The following is a 17878-nucleotide window of genomic DNA, read 5'->3' as shown; positions in this document are numbered from 1 at the left end:
CCAGGAGGACTCCCAGATTGCGCGCCCTTTCTGAGGGGGCCAAGGATTCGCCCCCTATAGACAGCGATGGAACCAACTGACTATGCCGGGGCGCCGGCAGCCACAGCCACTCGGTCTTGGAAGGGTTGAGTCTGAGTCTGTTCCTTCCCATCCAGACCCGTACGGCCTCCAGGCAACGGGCCATCACGTCAAGGGCATCTGCTGAACAGATTTTGATGAGATTCCTCAATCATTATATACATAGAAACAGGTTTTAAAATTGGTTGAATAATTTTTCAGTATTATACAATAGGCTAGTGTCAGTGAATTTCTGATCACTCAAATTGTTTGGTTATGCCATCTTTTGAACAGACTGTCCAGTTTTTTTTTTAAAAAAAACCACAATACACACACAGAGATGCAGACTTAAAAACAATAAAGACACACACACACAGCTGCAAACTTGCCAACTTTAAAATCTGTAATATCCTTGAAAATAATAAAAGAGAAATGCCAGCCCTTTAAAAAGGGAATACCTTGCATACTTAAGTAAGACTTAATTTTGAATCACTGAAGATAATTGATCATTAATTCTACTTCTAGTCTTGAATAATTATGCTTAATTACCAGAGACTTAATTATGGCTGCTTTAACTAGCTATATAAGAATCATTTTAGTATAATTAAGATGGGAAAATGAAAAGCATGCATTTCATCTATAATAAGCTATGAAAAGCTATAAAACAAGGCAATGTACTTAAATTTAAGGTAAAAGAAGTGAATTGAACAAAGAATGACCAATGTGTGACCCTGTGAATAATCCACTTAGATTCAGATAATAGTGACCATCTTAACTAATTTCTATTCCTAGGAAATAGACAAGATAGTTCTAATTATTTTTGACAATCATAGATATAACAAGAATAGGCTTTATATGTGACATTTTTATACATAAATAAAGCAAACATCACTTTACCTCCTCTATCTATATGGCCTTGCTAAATCAACTAGAAGTGTCAAGAAAACTAATTAAAGTCTTCCTTGAACTGAGGTAAATTTCTAGAGACTACATGAACGTTATATCACTTTCCTGGCAAATATACTGTAATTTTTTGTGTGCTGGTTTGATTATTTGAATTATTTAAGAAGGGAAACATTCTAACTACATAAGTAAATTTCATATTTCTCCATAAATTCTGATTAAAGTCTGGTGGTTGGACCATATAGACCACTTTTATTAAACATTTATTCAGGATTCCAGTATATTTTAGTTATTGTTTATTTCACTGGATAAATGCCTGCCATAAAAAAAAAATATGATTAGAGATCATCACTAGTTTGAAATAATTGACCTATATAATTGGCAATCATAAGAACCACAAGGAATGAGGGAAGAAGGAATAGAAACATGCAAAAAAGGTTAATAAGCAAATTTAAATGGATTCTCAAAACATGTCCTTCATTACAGCCCATTCTTGTTTAGTGCTATATTTTTTTAAAAAAGAAGAAAACAAACAAAAGTGCCTAAGGAAAACAATTTTAAAATTGCAATGTCTGAATTCTATTTGATGATATTATACCCTTTGTTTATATTATACCCTGACAAAGGCAATTTACTTTCTCTTGGCTACAGTGACAAATATTATCATTGTTTCTACAACTTGGCTTCTCTCCTTCGTTGACTCTGCCAGAGAAAGTCATGTTAAGAGCTTTTTACCCTCTCTCTCTCTCTCTGATGTTTTGATCAATGCTGGCAGATACACAAGTGGGTAAATCTGTTTTAAACCACAGTACCTCGGATGAAATGCAATGTAAGCTATGCAAATTATGCATCTTTAAATTTCTTTTTATGTGATATTTGAAACTGGCACATCATTTCCTACAAGGACAAAAAAATCCAAATGTATTGCTAATATTCAAAACATACACTGGTTACCTGCTGAATTGGTATAGACTTTGGTGTATTTGAACTACTTAAATGTATAATTTTTTTTTTATTAATGTGGAGGAGATGGATTGTTTATAAATAGAGTTTGTGGAGTTAGAGATATTAATATTTGTTTACTTATATTTGAATATTAGCCTGGGACTTGGTTTGGGAAGTCCGGGGGGGTGGGATATAATATAATATTGTGTAATACTTGTGATGTTTTTTTTGTTTTTTTGGAAAATAATAAAAATTTTATAATGAAAAACATACACTGGGATTTCAATATACCACAATTCTATATGCCATACAAAATTAATCCAGCCTTAACCTAGTAGTACTATTTGAAAAATAAAAAAGAACTCTCTTTCATTTTTACTGTCTCCAAGAACTCTCACTATAAAGAAGAGAAATAAATTTGCAATATAAATTTAACAGCCATATGCTATAAAATACATGGATAATCATAGCTGAAGCTGGCTGTTTTTCTGCTAGGAATCTTGCATCCAATCCTGTGTCATGCTAAACCACAACAACCCATGATATGATCTACAACACACAAATCCAGGCAAGTCCACTGTAATGCTAATGACATGGAAACTTTTTATCATTATATTCATCTTTGCAAGATGAATCAATTTGTAGCAGAACATAAAATTAATAAGAAATACAATGGGTATTATTACTGTAGTTATAATTCATCTGAAAAGGTTTCCTAACTAAAAAAAAAAGCAAATATTTTATATATGGGGCCTATTTGAAAAAAAAGAAGATAAAATAAAACGAAAAAGATGGCACATTTAAATCAAATGTTTCATTTTGAAAAATCTTTGAATTAAAGTGCATTGCATTTTACACTTACACTGATCTCATTAACAGTTTTTATAGCTTTTTCTTTTCGTTGCATGAATTCATCATCCTGCAAGGCAATTGAGATACATTTAAACAATAGCAATACACTTTTGGTTTCTACAGAGATAGCAAAGTTTGGAACCTTGCTGAATAAATAATTGTGACACTCAAATATACAAAAAAAATGAAGTTATGTCATTTTGATACTTTCACACTGAGAATATAATTGTAGAAGTATTTATCTGGGTCATTAAACTCTTTAGGGCTTACTCCAAAATAGCCAAAGATACAACAATACCATTTATGCTTACATCCTAATGCTATATAATATAATGTACTATAATTTTAGAAAATATACCTGTCTAATCGAAAGCAAAGGCTTTGATATTTTTTATCACATAGAAGGCAGAAAAATATGCTTACCAGCTTTCAAATAATAGAGCCAGCTAACACAAGAAGATATACCTGTTCTGGCATTAAATGTTTTAATTATATCTCAATGATAGTTCTTAAAAACAAAGGTTTTAAATCTAAAGCACCTTGTTACAACAGAAGATATGATGTGAATATTGAAAACTAATAATTTTTAATGACAATGTGCAACTTTTGACTTTTGAATTCAAACTATTCTAAATATGTCTATAATAAATATGTCTATTCTAAATATATTTATTTTTTATTATATTTTATTTCAGGTTTTAAAAAGTTGTATTGTTTTTGGTTTAGCTGTTTCAGAATCAAAATGGTCTGCTTTGATTATCTTAAAATGTGTTTGGGCTATGAAACAGTATTTTGAGATAAAATGCCTCCAAAATTATTAAATTATTAAGATGGTATGCTCTGAATAGAAAACAAAGGTTTCAAAATGTTTTATATAACTGTTTCAAATAAGAAGCCTGATGTTTCAAATACAGAACAATTCAAATTCAAAATATTTTGCACACCCTTTTTTATCATAAAAAGCTTACAATTAGATTTTCCTTCCATAAATGAATTGGAGACAATATTCTGTTTTTTTTAAGACAGAAAAACTGAACAAGAAATGTTCTTAAAAAAAACCCCTACCGTACATAACTGATATCTCATAAATATGGGACATTAAACATCCCAATGACACTACAGAAATTAATCTTGTAATAAAAATAGTTATCTGTCAATTAGTACTGGACAAGCACATTGCTTTAAAATGCTGTTAACAATTTTCCAGATGATTTTAGAAATGCTCCCAAATGGCTAGCAATACAACTGGATATTTAATATTAAAGAAGGAGTGCTGACATTTGTTTTGCTCCAGTATCAACTCCTGATATTTGATACATCAGTTTCTGTCCTAAAACTCTATGAGCTGAAACAGCTGTGCAACTTGCTTCAATCCTGTACAATTTAAAGATGCTGAAGAGAATCACTCTTGATGCCAGTTCTCAAATCACAGAAGAATCAAATGTTTACCTCTGGTAAACTGTGTATCTTTTGAAACTGAGATATGGAATATGACCGGATGTAATCTCCCATTTCTTCCCGGGTTTCTATTGCACGTTTTACAAGCCACTAAGAGCAACAAAGAAAAAGAAACAAAAAGTTGTGGGAAGGGAAAAAAAAAGATCGGGATACGTTACATCTATCAAAAAGATAATTGAGAAAATGAACCTCTTTCTTTTAACCAGCAGAGCTATTCTTATATATCAAGATGCATGTACCTGCACAACAGGAAAAATGTGAATGAAATCCAATCCCTGTATTTGATGTGGCTCCAAGCGGTGAGGGCATTTCATTCTAGGTAAAACTGATACAATCTTCTCTGTTAAGGCACTGGACAAAGACAAATATGAGACAATTTAGAAATGTGCAAATGTACATACTGTATATATATATAGAAAGTTTTTCAGACAGACCGGCCTGATTGATTGCACCTTGGCATTTTGACTGCTATACTGCAGTTCTACTTTTATATATATATATATAATCACTTTTGCCTTGCAGCCCCCCAACTAGGGGCGTTAAGCAGGCTCAAGTCGCTACTGCGATACATTACAAATTCAGATTTCTTTTTGCTGACAAAGAGTTAAAGAATTAAGTGGGAGACTAGAATAGCTATTTTGAGCTCATTATGCTCTCATCAGCTAGCCACACCCTTTATGGGATTCGAACCTAGGCAGCCTACATGCTAATGAGCTCGAAATAGCTATTCTAGTCTCCCACTTAATTCTTTAACTCTTTGTCAGCAAAAAGAAATATATATATATATATATATATATATATATATATATATATATATATATATATATATATATATATATATATATATATATATATATATATATATATATATATATATATATATATATATATATATATATATATACACCAACACCCTAAAAACCCCCCTGGTGGATAAAACTAAACTGCTAGTAAAACAACGCATCCCACTAATTTGTTTAGAAATCTCACCTAATACAGAGTGTCTTATTTTTCACATAAGCAGGTATAGAATTGCTATCTAAATGACTGAACTGAACTGATAAAAAATATTGAGCACAGGAACTCAAGACAAGTATGCCACTTTCTATGACTCTGATCTTTGGGGAAACATTTTTTGAGACAAACTTAAATATTTAAAATTATCATAATATGTCACCTTTAAGTTGCCCCTTCCTAAGAAAATATATAGATACAGATACGGCAGACAGACTGGAGTTTTTTCCATAAAGTGCTCCCTCATAACAGAGTACAACAGTACCCCATTCCCATTTCCATGGATCAACGAAAACAGCTTTAAAGTGTGGTGATTTTGGCATTAAATAAAATCTGATTTGAGAATAATGCATAGAACAAAGTGTCTATCTTACTTTCATAGCTACTATGAAACAATTAAAGAGAATTGGAAATTCTTGCACAACTTTCCTAGATAAATAAAATTTGTGCTGAAAACATCATGCAAGCCAAGAAACTAGTTTCCAGGAGTTTCCCTACCAACTTACATTTTTTGACCAATTGTTGAGTTTTCCTGAAATAATAAGTCAACATCAATGTCAAAGTTGCACGTTGTGATACACCAAGTCATGCCACCAACCACCTAAACACAAGATAAACATATTCATTTAATTGTCTGGAGTGGAAAATCCAATTAATGCCATATTATCACATAAAACTGCAATTCACTTTAACTTAGTAATGCAATTTTTAACTTAGTAGCAATTTATTAAATGCAAGATGTTTCCTTGCAATTCATACTAGAATAGCCATATTTAATTCCTTTTACTAGGAAATTTAAGAGAATTAAGAAAACGAAACAGTTGTTTGTTTAATCTGTACTTCACTTAAAACATGTAGTGATTGGTTAAAATCAGCAAAATGATGAAAAACTATTTAATTTAATTAGAGCATGCAGCCTGCACATAGTATTGTAGTAATGATATATGAATACTCTTACCTTATCAAAAGGAGACAGGCCTTTAATTCTTGCCCTGAAGTATCCAGCTGCAACCAAGAGCTCTAAAATTTCACTTAATTTGATATTTTGTTCTTCATCCTCTCGAGTTTCAACCTAAAAAGAAAATTAGAGAGGTCTATATTAATATAAATTATCATGATAGAGTGGGATAATGCAAATATCAAAACAATCAGTAAATAAAATTTCTTTTTTCCCAATTGCACTCTATATTTATACCATAATGTATGTTCTACAGATTATCTCATGATACAAATCAATATTACCATAACCAGTTGCCTCCAGAAATTGTGAATGCTCCAACACTGGAAGTTTTTAAGAGATTGGACAACCATTTGTCTGCAATGGTATAGGATTTCCTATAGAAGACCTCCAAGGTATCTTCCAATTCTGTTATTATGTTCTGTTCTATACGAAGAAGTGTCCAAGATTAGGCCTTCATTTCAAAGAACAGTCCTGTATTTGCCTCAGCAATGATTATAAAATGTGAGACATCCCTGGGTGTATAAAGTTATACTTAAATATTGCTACCATATTGCCAAATTATTACTTTTATGTGACTATTTTAATATTACTACTATCAGAGCTTTTTGGATGAAAATAATTGTTTTTATTAAATTAATATATTGTCTTTTCATCAGAAATAATGCTTAAGAGAGGGGGTTTTATTCTATTGCAAAATACTTTATGGAGAAAAGGTACTTAAGTATAGCTTATTTATTTTATTCAATCTGATGCTACCTGACTCCAAACAACCCTGTATACAATTCTGTGGATTTATCTAGATCTCTTCAAAAAAGCTGGTAAAATCTAAAGTATACTACAATCTGAAAGATATATACAATTCAAGTATCTAGTCCTCAGTTATGGCTAACAGTAGATGTGGAATATAAAAATTGTGAAAAAGGAGCATTTTTATTGTACATATTTATTTTATGCCTATAGTATATACTGCCAATTTAATAAAAGTGACTGCCATTTGTACCAATCCCAATTACATTTCACAACATAGGAATGTAGGTGAAGACAACAAACTCCAAGTTTAAAACTATGAGCATCTGCAAACGCACCATAAATATAAATCTCTAAATCTCATCAGCCATTCTAAAAAGGGATCACTGGTGAAGATCCAACACATGGTCTACTGCAGTCTCTCTACACATTGACAGGCTAATGCCCAATGGCAGCTTCAGGCCATTCCCCTGGAACCAACAGCCAGTTTGTTTGTGAGAATGGGTCAGTAGCTGAAAACCACCTCACCAAAACTCACAAATACCAGTACAAAAAGCCATACGGATATTAACATTCAGCTAACTAAATTTCAAAACTCTTATCAAGCGTGGGTCTACATGAGCTACAAAACTATGGTTTTTTTTTAATCAGGCCCCAAAAGAAATGTGCAATTAGAAAACGCAGTGATGAATATCTAAGATAACTAGCCTTTTTAAAATGTTGCAATCTCAATCCACACACTCACGTTCAATACCGTACTTTGGCACCTAGGAAGCATTTTCGGTGCGGTAGTAATTTCGCGCCTTTGCAATAATAGAGTCGGCTGGCATTGAAACGCATAGCCATGCTAGTAAGTAAATACATACTTTTAAAAATAAAATAAAATAAAGAAAAAAGCCCTGATCATACGCAAAATGATTTAGGCTCACTGATTAGAATCGCTCAATCCAGTTTCAAGGGGGGGGGGGGAGAAACTTGGGGCTAACCTAAAACGAATAGGAGGACATAACACTTCACACAGGACCTAATGCTTAAGACGTAACACTTCACAGACTCCCGTGTCTTCAGCTGTACAGAATTGAATTAGAATCAGAATAGAGCTGGAAGGGACCTTGGAGGTCTTCTAGTCCAGCGCCCTGCTTAAGCAGGAGATCCTATACCATTTCAGACAATTGTCTCCAGCCCGTGGAGAAACAGTCATTAAAAAAAGCTAGGAAGGAAACTGGTTTTTCCTTCCTTTGGGAAGAAAACGGCTCATTCTCGAATTGTTCCTCCTCCTCCTCCCGTGGATTCTCCTCTCCCGAGTGACATTCAGGAAAGAAACCAATACATGCAAGGTTCAATCGCATAAACAAGTGAGGAGTCATAAAGGAAAGCTAGATCCCAACAACCCCACGACTCTTTCCTTTACCTCCTGGGCAGGCTGATGTTCCTGCCCCTTAAGGGTACCCATATCCGCGCCTTCTCTCCAGCTGCTGCTGCTGTTGCTGCACCGCTTCCTTCGCTTCTGTCACATCCGCTCGCGCTGGACTAAAGACTCGCCCACTTAAGTGGGGAAGGCTTGGGTGGCACTCCTTCTTCTTCCGCAAAATACTACTCTCCCCTCTTCTTCCCTTGGTTTGGACCGCACTCAGCACCCAGCGCGCAGATCTAGCGCGGACCGTACCACTCTGTTAAAAAGAAAGGGGCACGTGAAAACAGCGGTCGCTCAAGTTGCTCTTTGGAGCAGAAGGTTGGCTGCCAGGATGGGGGTGATGTTGATTATTGGAGGAATGCGCCAAGGCTGAAATCAGATTTTATTTTTTTTAAAGCAATGCCTGCCCCTTATTCCCCGTGTTACTCTTCTGTTTCTTGTTCAAGATGGAAATTAGTGAAAATGCGGCCCCACGTTTGAAAAGATAGATCGTCGTCTGCCGTAAACAGAATTGACTTCTAATGACTACATCTTTGCAAGTATTCTGGCAGAATTACAAGGTTTACACCCTGCAGTTTCTTGGTGGCTCTGTTGAAGTACAGTAATCCTTGACCTACAACAGTTCATTTAGTGACCATTCAGAGTTAAAACAGCAATGAAAAAGTGACATGACCATTTTTCACATACCATTACAGCATCCCCCTGGCCACATGACCAAAATTCAGATGTTTGGCCACCGACTCATATTTATGACAGCTGCAGTGTCCCAGGTCATGTGATCCCCTTTTACGAACTTCTGACAAGCAAAGACAATGAGGGAGCCAGATTCACTTAACAACCGTGTTACTAACTTAACACCTGCAGTGATTCATGTAACTGGTGAGAAAAGTCATAAAATGGGGCGAAACTCACTTAACAAATGTCTCATTTAACAATAGAAATTTGGGGCTCAATTGTGGTCATAAATTGAGGACTTATTGACCAAATCTATCCTGAATTAGCCTTTTGAGATAAGCCAGCTAGGGTGCTGTCATCTGACTGAACTTGATCAATGGAGAGATCTGCTTTTCCATTATATATAGCAGAGTGAAATATCAAATGGCAGAACAATCCACGTATTTATAGTCATGCTTTGACAAGAGCTTGCTTAGCCACCTTTTGCCTGTATTTAGTAACAATGTATTTATTTCTTTAAATGTATTTATTTTAATCAATTGATATGGCTTCACTTCTCACAAATGCAATTCTGGGTGGCTGACAGAGATTAAAAAATAGAATATAAATTGATTTTATTTAATGTATTTAATTAATTATAATGCAAAGTGGCTGCCGAGGACATAATTATTCTGAATAATTTATATAAAAGTAAAAAAAAATACTTTTCCTGTGAAAACTGCTAGATCTTCAAGACTTTCCAAAAGTTGAGCAGGGGAGCCAACTTAATCTCAGGTGATGTGGTGTTCCAGATGGCAGCTGAAACCTACAGACTAGCACCCGGAGCATGTCCTTCTGCCCAGCTTAATGATATGGGTAGAAACAATGAGAATAAGAGGATCCCTCAAATACCTTGTCCCAGACCATGTAGAGCTTTATAGATAATAACTACCTTGATTAGCATCTTGATTTGCACACATAAGCAAATTGAAAAATCAGTGCAGCTAGCATAGCAAAAGTGTAAAACGAATATAGCAAGGCACACCCATAATAGCCCACATTGCTTCATTCTTGATCAACTGAAGTTTCTAGATGTTCTTCAAGGGCTGCTCTTTGTAGAACATATTGCAGTATCCACTCAGGAGATCAGGAGATGACCAAAACATGAATGATTGTGTGCAATTACTCCTGAGCTAGGAAGGGGTGTGAGAAAGGAAGAAGTTTAAAAATAAAACGGTCACAATTGATTAACAATAGAAGGATTAGCCAAGCCCTGCAGGTAGGCACTAGATTTCAGGAGGCTTGGCTAGAAGACACACTTAACAAGACAAAAGGATGGCAGAGGGAAGTTCTAAACAATGTAACTGGGGGGGGGGGAATGATGTATTCTGGCTAGGCGGATCGGACAGATTGTGCCCCCGGAAATCCTCTCAAATGGGACCTAAGGGGAGGGGATGGAGGTGTCGTGATAGGAGTGTATATAATGTTATGAGTTTGAATATTATTGTGTGGTCTCTGGGTTTAGAACTTTCTGTTGAAGTCTCTCACCAGGATCCACCGCGCTTTGCAAACTGCTTTTCTATTTTCTGCAGAATAAATTCTTTTTCTTACCAATCCAATTTTGTTGGTATTTTAATCACGTTTCCAACAGGGGGAGAATCTGTACCCAATGTAAAATTGTTCAAAGACCTCTCCCCCCCCAGTCCCATCTGCCACTTACTCTTTGAACAGGAGCCTTAAGTCAAAGAGGACTCCATATTGTCCACTGGTACTGTCTGGAATATGCAACACCATCCAGAACTAAGGATAGGATATTACCAGATCCAGGGAGTCCTTACATCCAAAGCTAGTATTGAGCTGAAGCCTGATCATTCCCAACGAGACTCCCATAGCCTTCAGGTACTGAGGCAGAATTTCTATCGAATCATTTGACTGGCCAGAGGTGGAAATATATAACTGAGTATCATCAGTACATTGATGACACCATAACCCAAGTAGTTGAATGTCCTTACCTGGCAGTTTCATGTAGGAGTAGGCAGAGAGAGTCAATCCCTGAGTCCCCGTATAAGAATGGCTATAGGGCAGGCCTCTCCCACCATTAATACCTACTGGAACCAACCGTGGAGGAAGAAGAACTAGCATGGCATTATGGCCCCAACTCCTAATCATAGGCAAAGATATTGAAGACTAATGAGAAATCAAAAAGATCAAGGCAGGCCAAACTACTTCCATCCTACTCCCTCCAAAGATCATCCACAGGTTCAGATGATGGCATTTCAGATTCATAATCTGGCCTGAAACTCTACTGGAAGGGGTCCATATAATCTCCTGCATCCAGCGCCTTCTGAAGCTACAAAACAATCACATTCTCAGCAACCTTCTCTACAAAAAGCTGAAGGCAGGGCAGAACATGTCCAAAACAGTTGGGTCTTGGGATGGCCTCTTAAGGATGGGCAGACCACTGCCCCCGTACAACATGTTTCAAGAATGCATTCACCATTTTCCAGACCCAATCACAGATTGGCTCCTGAGCAGTCTTTGTAGCCAGAAAGCGCAGGGATCTAACACTGAGATAGCCGAACTTACAGCCTGAGAACCCTGTCTATTTTCTTGAGACTAACAGCATTAAATTCAGCCCTGATAATGGAGCTAAAATGCACTTCCATCAACTCTACAGGTCATGCACTAAGGGCAGATTCCAAATCTGAAGGTTTTTACTCATAAGAAGTCGAGTGTATTCCTCACTAGTAAGTGCATCTCAAGCCCTAACTTCCCTGAAGAGAGTAGGCCACCCAAAATAGAGCCACTATCCTCATGGCCTGTTGGACATGTTAAACACTCTACCACACTGGTAAACACACTAGAACAGGGGTCCCCAACTCCTGGTCCATGGACCAGTACCAGCCCACGGTATGCCAGCAACCGGGCCACACAAACAAGCAAAGCCTCATATGCAGGATGCAGTCAGCACACAAAACCATGCCCCCTCCGGTCCATGGAAAAATCTCTCTCCACGGAACTGGTCCCTGTTGCCCAAAAGGTTGGGGATCTCTGCACTAGAATTTGTCACCTGTAGCACTGAATGGCCAGCAGTTAGCTGGAATTATAAATGCCATATATGTGTGATATACTAAGTGAAACTTAAGCAAAGCACATTATAACTTTATTCTGTCATGTAAACTCCAGTTTTTCCGTTGATCTGGTAAATTAGGCTATACTTCTATGTATATTTATTTGGTAATAAATCCTACTGATCACTTGGGAACTTGTTCCTGGGTAAAAACATACAAGATATACATTTAGTATAGTGTCATCACATATATCTCATAGTGGACCTTATGGAGTAGCCTCCTCATGGAGATCAGTCTGACTGCCTTTTTGCTGGCCTTTGCTGGCCTTTGCTGGCCTTTGAGGAGCTCTTGAAAACTGATGCAAATGTTGCCATCTCAATTTTTATTTTTTTTTAATCTTATTTTGAACAGTTCCTGCCTCTAAATTGTTTTAATAGTTTATTTTTTTACCACAGATGTTTCAAATTGTATCCTTTCTATATAAGCTGATTGCCACGTGGAAATATGTTAAATGAATAAATAGTATTTCTTGATTCTAAAGAAAATCCAATCAGAATGCCCCTCGATATTCTGTACCATTCTGCCAGCTAACTTCCTTTAGAAACCTACTTGAACAGCAGCCGAATGCCATTTCAGCACACCTAAGATTTATATTCACATATGCTCATTTTATGAGATTATTTCTAACTACATCGGTAACAGAATTCAGCTCAGTATCTGAAAATCAAGTCATGTTTTGCTGCTTCCCAGTTCAACACCTGTTATCAGCAGCACCTGTAATTCTGATTTGAAAATTGTTGGAGGATGGCAATTTCCTTATTGCTGCATGGGAAAAGTGTGATAAAATATCTCAGTCTACAATGCTGCTGAATTATGTACCTTTCTGTAGTAATAATTATTTGTTAGAAAGCCAAACAGGTTGCAGCAGCTGCTGTGCCAGCCCCACTGAGTATCTTTTAACTGCCAGTAGGTGATACTCGACATTTCAATGCAAAACAAAGCAGATAATAAATGTAGGACTTACTCATACATGGTTTTACCTTTGAGGGTTGGAACCTCAGCTATTAAAATTATGAGATAACAGCAACATCAGCTATTTTGATCCCAGAATGAGTATTTGTTAACATTAATGCAAACACTGACTTCTGGCATTATGGTACTTATCACACTGCAAGTAGTTCTAATTCAAAGAGACCTAATATAAGTTGAAATTACTGCCAAACTGTCTTGCTATAAATATGGTTGCTTTCAGCTGTAAAAGTATTTTTGGGGTCATAATACTATATTCCTTATTTTCTCTTTTAATAGAAAAGTGCACATACAAAACATTCTTGGTATACCACACATGAACATGTACAATTGGTTGTGTTCAATAGAAATAAATTGGAATAGGATTATGAATATTCACAGGCATGCGTAAATTATTTTGTATTTGGCTATGGATCTTTGATTCACTATTTCATTAATAAAGTAGTAAGTAATTTACAAATGTTTTTAACTAATCTCATTAAGTCTTTTTTATTTTGGTTTGTTTTGGCTGTCTTGCCAATGAAACTATGATGAATTATAATGAAATACTGCAAGGCACCATGCAAGAGGTTTGATGTCTGTATATTGTTCAAGGAATGTTAAAAGAGACTACACTGTTTGTTTCATACCTAATCATACACGGTACTCTTATTTAAGAGAAGAATCCATCATATTTCAAAATATAATAATTTATGTTAGATATGAAAAAACTGTTCATAAGTGTCTTTTGGAACAATATTCCTTGTTTCCAATTGTACAGTATGCACTTTATGCATTTGTACAATTGTCCACTTTAGCATCTCTGATATTTGCCACAATTATGATTGTTTAGCTTAACATTAAATGTCAAAAATTGCTCTGCAATTGCATTTTATGTAAAATAATTACACAGAAAAGATAAAAATGTGTTTAACTTTCTATGAAAATTAGATTTTTAAAATTAAATTTAACTTTATTTAGAAATATGTACTTGTAGATGCAGATAGAAGTATGTTTTCACTACTGTTGACTAACCTAATCGAAATATAGGTCATCATTATTTATATTATAATTTGCATTAAATAAATACTTATCTTGATCTTAATAGAAAACACCATTTATTATAGTGGTAAAATAGAAAGACCTAATATGTTAATTTGCTTATAATTGTACGACGCATTTGGTATTTCACATGTTTACCAAGCAAATCCTACTGTATTCTGGATTATTTCACATTTAGCATAGCTTCAAAGGTCAGTGATAAACCACTGGGACAGTTTTGCAGCTGGAGGGAATTCCCAGCTGCAAAGTGGCAAAATCATTTTAAGGTAAATCTATCTTCTGGTGATTTTTTTTTTTTGGGGGGGGGAGGATACCTTCAAGTCATTGTTGACTCCTGAGAACTGCCTGGACAAGACCCTGCAGATTTCTTAGCACGATTTGGAAAGTGGTTTGTCATTGCCTTCTTCCTAGGGCTGAGAGAATGTGACAAGCCCAAGATCACCCAGCTGGCTTTGGGCCGACAACAGGACTAGAATTTATGGCTTCCTGATTTCTACCTTGTAGGCTTAACCACTACATCACATTGACTCTCTTCTGCTTAGGGATTCTGATTAGAAAGTGGGGGGCATGCTGAGGCCTATATACAAGTATTTAGCATACTCTGGTTAAACATTCATTGTTATGGTACGTCTATAAAATTTTCTCTTTCCAAAACTACAGGAATTTAGCATTATATAGGAAACTGAAATGTTAGAGCTGATGCATTGTCTAAATGAGAGCTTGGGATTGTTTAACAACCTCCAAGACTCCCCAAAAAACTTCCAAAGAAAAATGCAATAAATTGCTGGCGTTGGACAATAAAGATCTTACATCTTAGCAAGCAAGGGGTTCAGGTTATAAATAGGCTTCTAGTTAAGTATAACAGTTAAGTATATCTACCTATGGATCAAATGAGTGAGCAGAGGCAAAAAATAGCAGAGTTCTAGTTAGATGGAAGAAAACAATACATGTTGGATCAGGCAGCCTAGCATAAAGAACTGTGGCTACTAGAGTGATAGTAGCAATAGCAATAGCCCTTAGACTTATATACCGCTTCACAGTGGTTTACAGTCCTTTTTAAGCAGTTTACAGAGTCACCATCTTATCCCCAACAATCTGGGTCCTCATTTTACCGACCTCAGAAGGATGGAAGGCTGAGTCAACCTTGAGCTGGTCAGGATTGAACACCTGGCAGGGGACAGAGTTAATCTGCAGTACTGCATTCTAACCACTGCACCACCACGAATAGTAGCTTGATTCACTCATCACACACATTCATAATATGGTTGATTTTGTTCTGGCTTTGTGCCATTATGGTCTATAGCTGGCTTATGGCATAGGATTGCATGATGTTTGTTCAGCAGTCAATGATTAAAACAAACCCAGTCTCCATTTTCTTTCAGTTAACTAATACCATTGCAGAAATATGCTGGGCTAAGTTGAAGAAAAGCAGTACTTGTATGACAGATTGACTACAGTGGCATTCTTTATATATATATATATATATTTACTGAGAGAGAAGGACAATGTTGGTTTAGATAGGTTCACAGATCCTTAGTTTTACTTGGACCAATGGCAAGAGCAGAAGAATAAGCGGAAAAGGTCATGTCACTAAAATTGGCACTTTTTTAAAACTGGCTTGCTCATAATCTTTACTTTTGCAGGTCATAATAGTCCAAATGATAAAATCATTATTTTATTGCCATGGTGTGAAAAAAGGTTCTTTTCCTGTAAAATGAATATGGTTCAGAATATTGTTAAAAACACCAGAACAACCAATGTAATAAGGTAACAACTTTAATCAGTTTAAAGTAGTTTCCTTCTTTTTTGAGAATACATTTTTTCCTTTTCTGATCATTTATTTTCACAGTGGCAAGTTAAAATTAATTTTTCATCCTCTATTTTTACCTAGGTTTTTTTGTTGCTGTTGTTCAACAATGTATAGCCATTTTCTCTGAAGACACAACAGATGGCGCTGAAGTTAAGCAGATGAGTGAGCCTCTTTGGTATCAGACTACTTGCAGAAGGAAAATCTCTTCTGGGTGCATATTAATAACACTTGTCCTTGTATTTGAAAGCCAAATTTTCCAGTGTCTAAACTGATCACACAGCTGGAATTAAGAAAGGTTTTTTTCCCTTGCTTGGTTCTATATTGTTCATTTTAACACCTATTGCTTGAGATGTAACTATTATTTACTGATCCTAAATACAAAATGAGCAGGCAGGTACATTCTTGTTTCCAATTGCACACATAGAAAAAGTATATTAAATAATAGCTCTGGAATGCCTTGAGACTTTTCTTTCCATCTCTTACATAGGCTTGGACATTCCTATCCTGTTAGGAGTGGATTTGCTGGATCAGACTACCTGTGTACCCTAGTTTTACTCTTTCATCAATCTCATTTCTTTGAGGTATTCCTAAACAGGGCATAATGGAAAAAGCTGTTCTCTTAACATCCACCCTGTTTTGAAGTGTTGGGTTTCTCTTTTAGTTATGATGTCCTTCCTGAATTTATCTGATTCTATTTGAAAGCCATCAAAGCAAGAGGCAATTGCCACATCTGGCTGCAATGATCCTCTGCCATGCCTCAAAACACAAAGGCAAATACATTCTTTCTTTTACATCAAACTTAAATTTCTTTTTATGCTATTACCCCCAGCATATATGGAACTCCTGCACTTGTTGCCCATAAATCTCCTCCCAACTGACCAAAGATAACAGGAACTGAAACAGCTGGGATGTATGTATGGCTGAGATCAGAGCTAATTTACTTTTGAGGGGTCCTTGGTGCTCTCTGAGCTTGGTTATTTTCTTGCAGATGTTTCATTATCCAAACTTGGTAATATCATCAGCACTGGTGATGTCACCTAGTTTGGATAATGAAACGTCTGCAAGAAAACTACCAAGCTCAGAGAGTACTCAGGATCCCCCATTTCAACCTTGAACCACAAATATTCTCCTTTATTGGTAATTTAGTTTTAGAACATCTTCAGGTTGAGGAAGGCTATATCAAATTTTGATACCTCCCTCATGTCAGCATCTGCATTTTCCCAGTTTGGGGATAATGAGCACAACAAAAAGAGCCTGCTTCTTTTTCCTTTATTTATTCTTTCAGCTAGTGCTTGTCTTCTTTGATGATCAATGTGCACATTAGTTCCCCCGCAGATTACCCAGGATTTGCTGAAACTTTTTCTTACTTTTGGCACTGCTGGTATTTTCACAATGAAAAGGTTATTTTTGTTTTTCCTTTAGAAGCATTTAGGAACCTGAAATATTTACTGCATTATTTTAATTTGTTTAAAGAGCCCCAATCAAATCCATAAATACTGTTTAACCAAATATTGCTCTGAAAGATATGATGCCCCCAAAGTACTGCACAGTATGCCAGCATGAAGTGAGACAGCCTTCTGCATATACAGCGATATGCTACCTTCTCTTAATATTATTGATTGAGTTTCCTTCAGAACTTTGTAATATTTATGGTTCATGAAGTGATGCTAGAGAACTGAGGAGAGTCAGAGTTTTCTCCCAACCCTGGTATGAGGGAGAAAAATTATTTTCTGCAGCACAAACATTTAAAAAGATCCTTCTTAAAATACCTATAGCAAAGAAGAGCAGCTTGTAATAAGTAATCAAAGAGTAACTGGACTGAAAAAGTAGTATTATATGTTGCATGAACAACTAAAAAAAAGTGAGGGATCATGCTACTTCAACAGCCACCAGCCCAAAAATATACTTTCAAACCAGATGAG

The 17878-nt window shown here is 35.8% G+C and overlaps 1 protein-coding gene across 1 annotated transcript in view; it reads right to left on the bottom strand.

The window, feature by feature from the left end:
- The window catches only part of CCDC93 (coiled-coil domain containing 93), a 41881-nt gene extending 33432 nt beyond the window's left edge, over positions 1–8449 (bottom strand). The window contains exons 1-6 of the mRNA XM_015820284.1: positions 8349–8449; positions 6188–6301; positions 5736–5830; positions 4455–4566; positions 4207–4305; positions 2768–2824 (exon numbers count right to left, since the gene is read on the bottom strand). Of these exons, the coding sequence (XP_015675770.1) occupies positions 2768–2824; positions 4207–4305; positions 4455–4566; positions 5736–5830; positions 6188–6301; positions 8349–8390 (519 nt within the window). The 5' untranslated portion in view covers positions 8391–8449. The remainder of the gene's footprint in view (positions 1–2767; positions 2825–4206; positions 4306–4454; positions 4567–5735; positions 5831–6187; positions 6302–8348) is intronic.
- Positions 8450–17878: the final 9429 nt, after the last annotated feature.

This window comes from Protobothrops mucrosquamatus, unplaced genomic scaffold (assembly GCF_001527695.2).
Source record: "Protobothrops mucrosquamatus isolate PMUCROS unplaced genomic scaffold, P.Mucros_1.0 scaffold1109, whole genome shotgun sequence".
Lineage (NCBI taxonomy): Eukaryota > Metazoa > Chordata > Lepidosauria > Squamata > Viperidae > Protobothrops > Protobothrops mucrosquamatus.
Note: the sequence above shows the minus strand (reverse complement) of the source record. Positions and strands in the feature narration are given on the sequence as shown.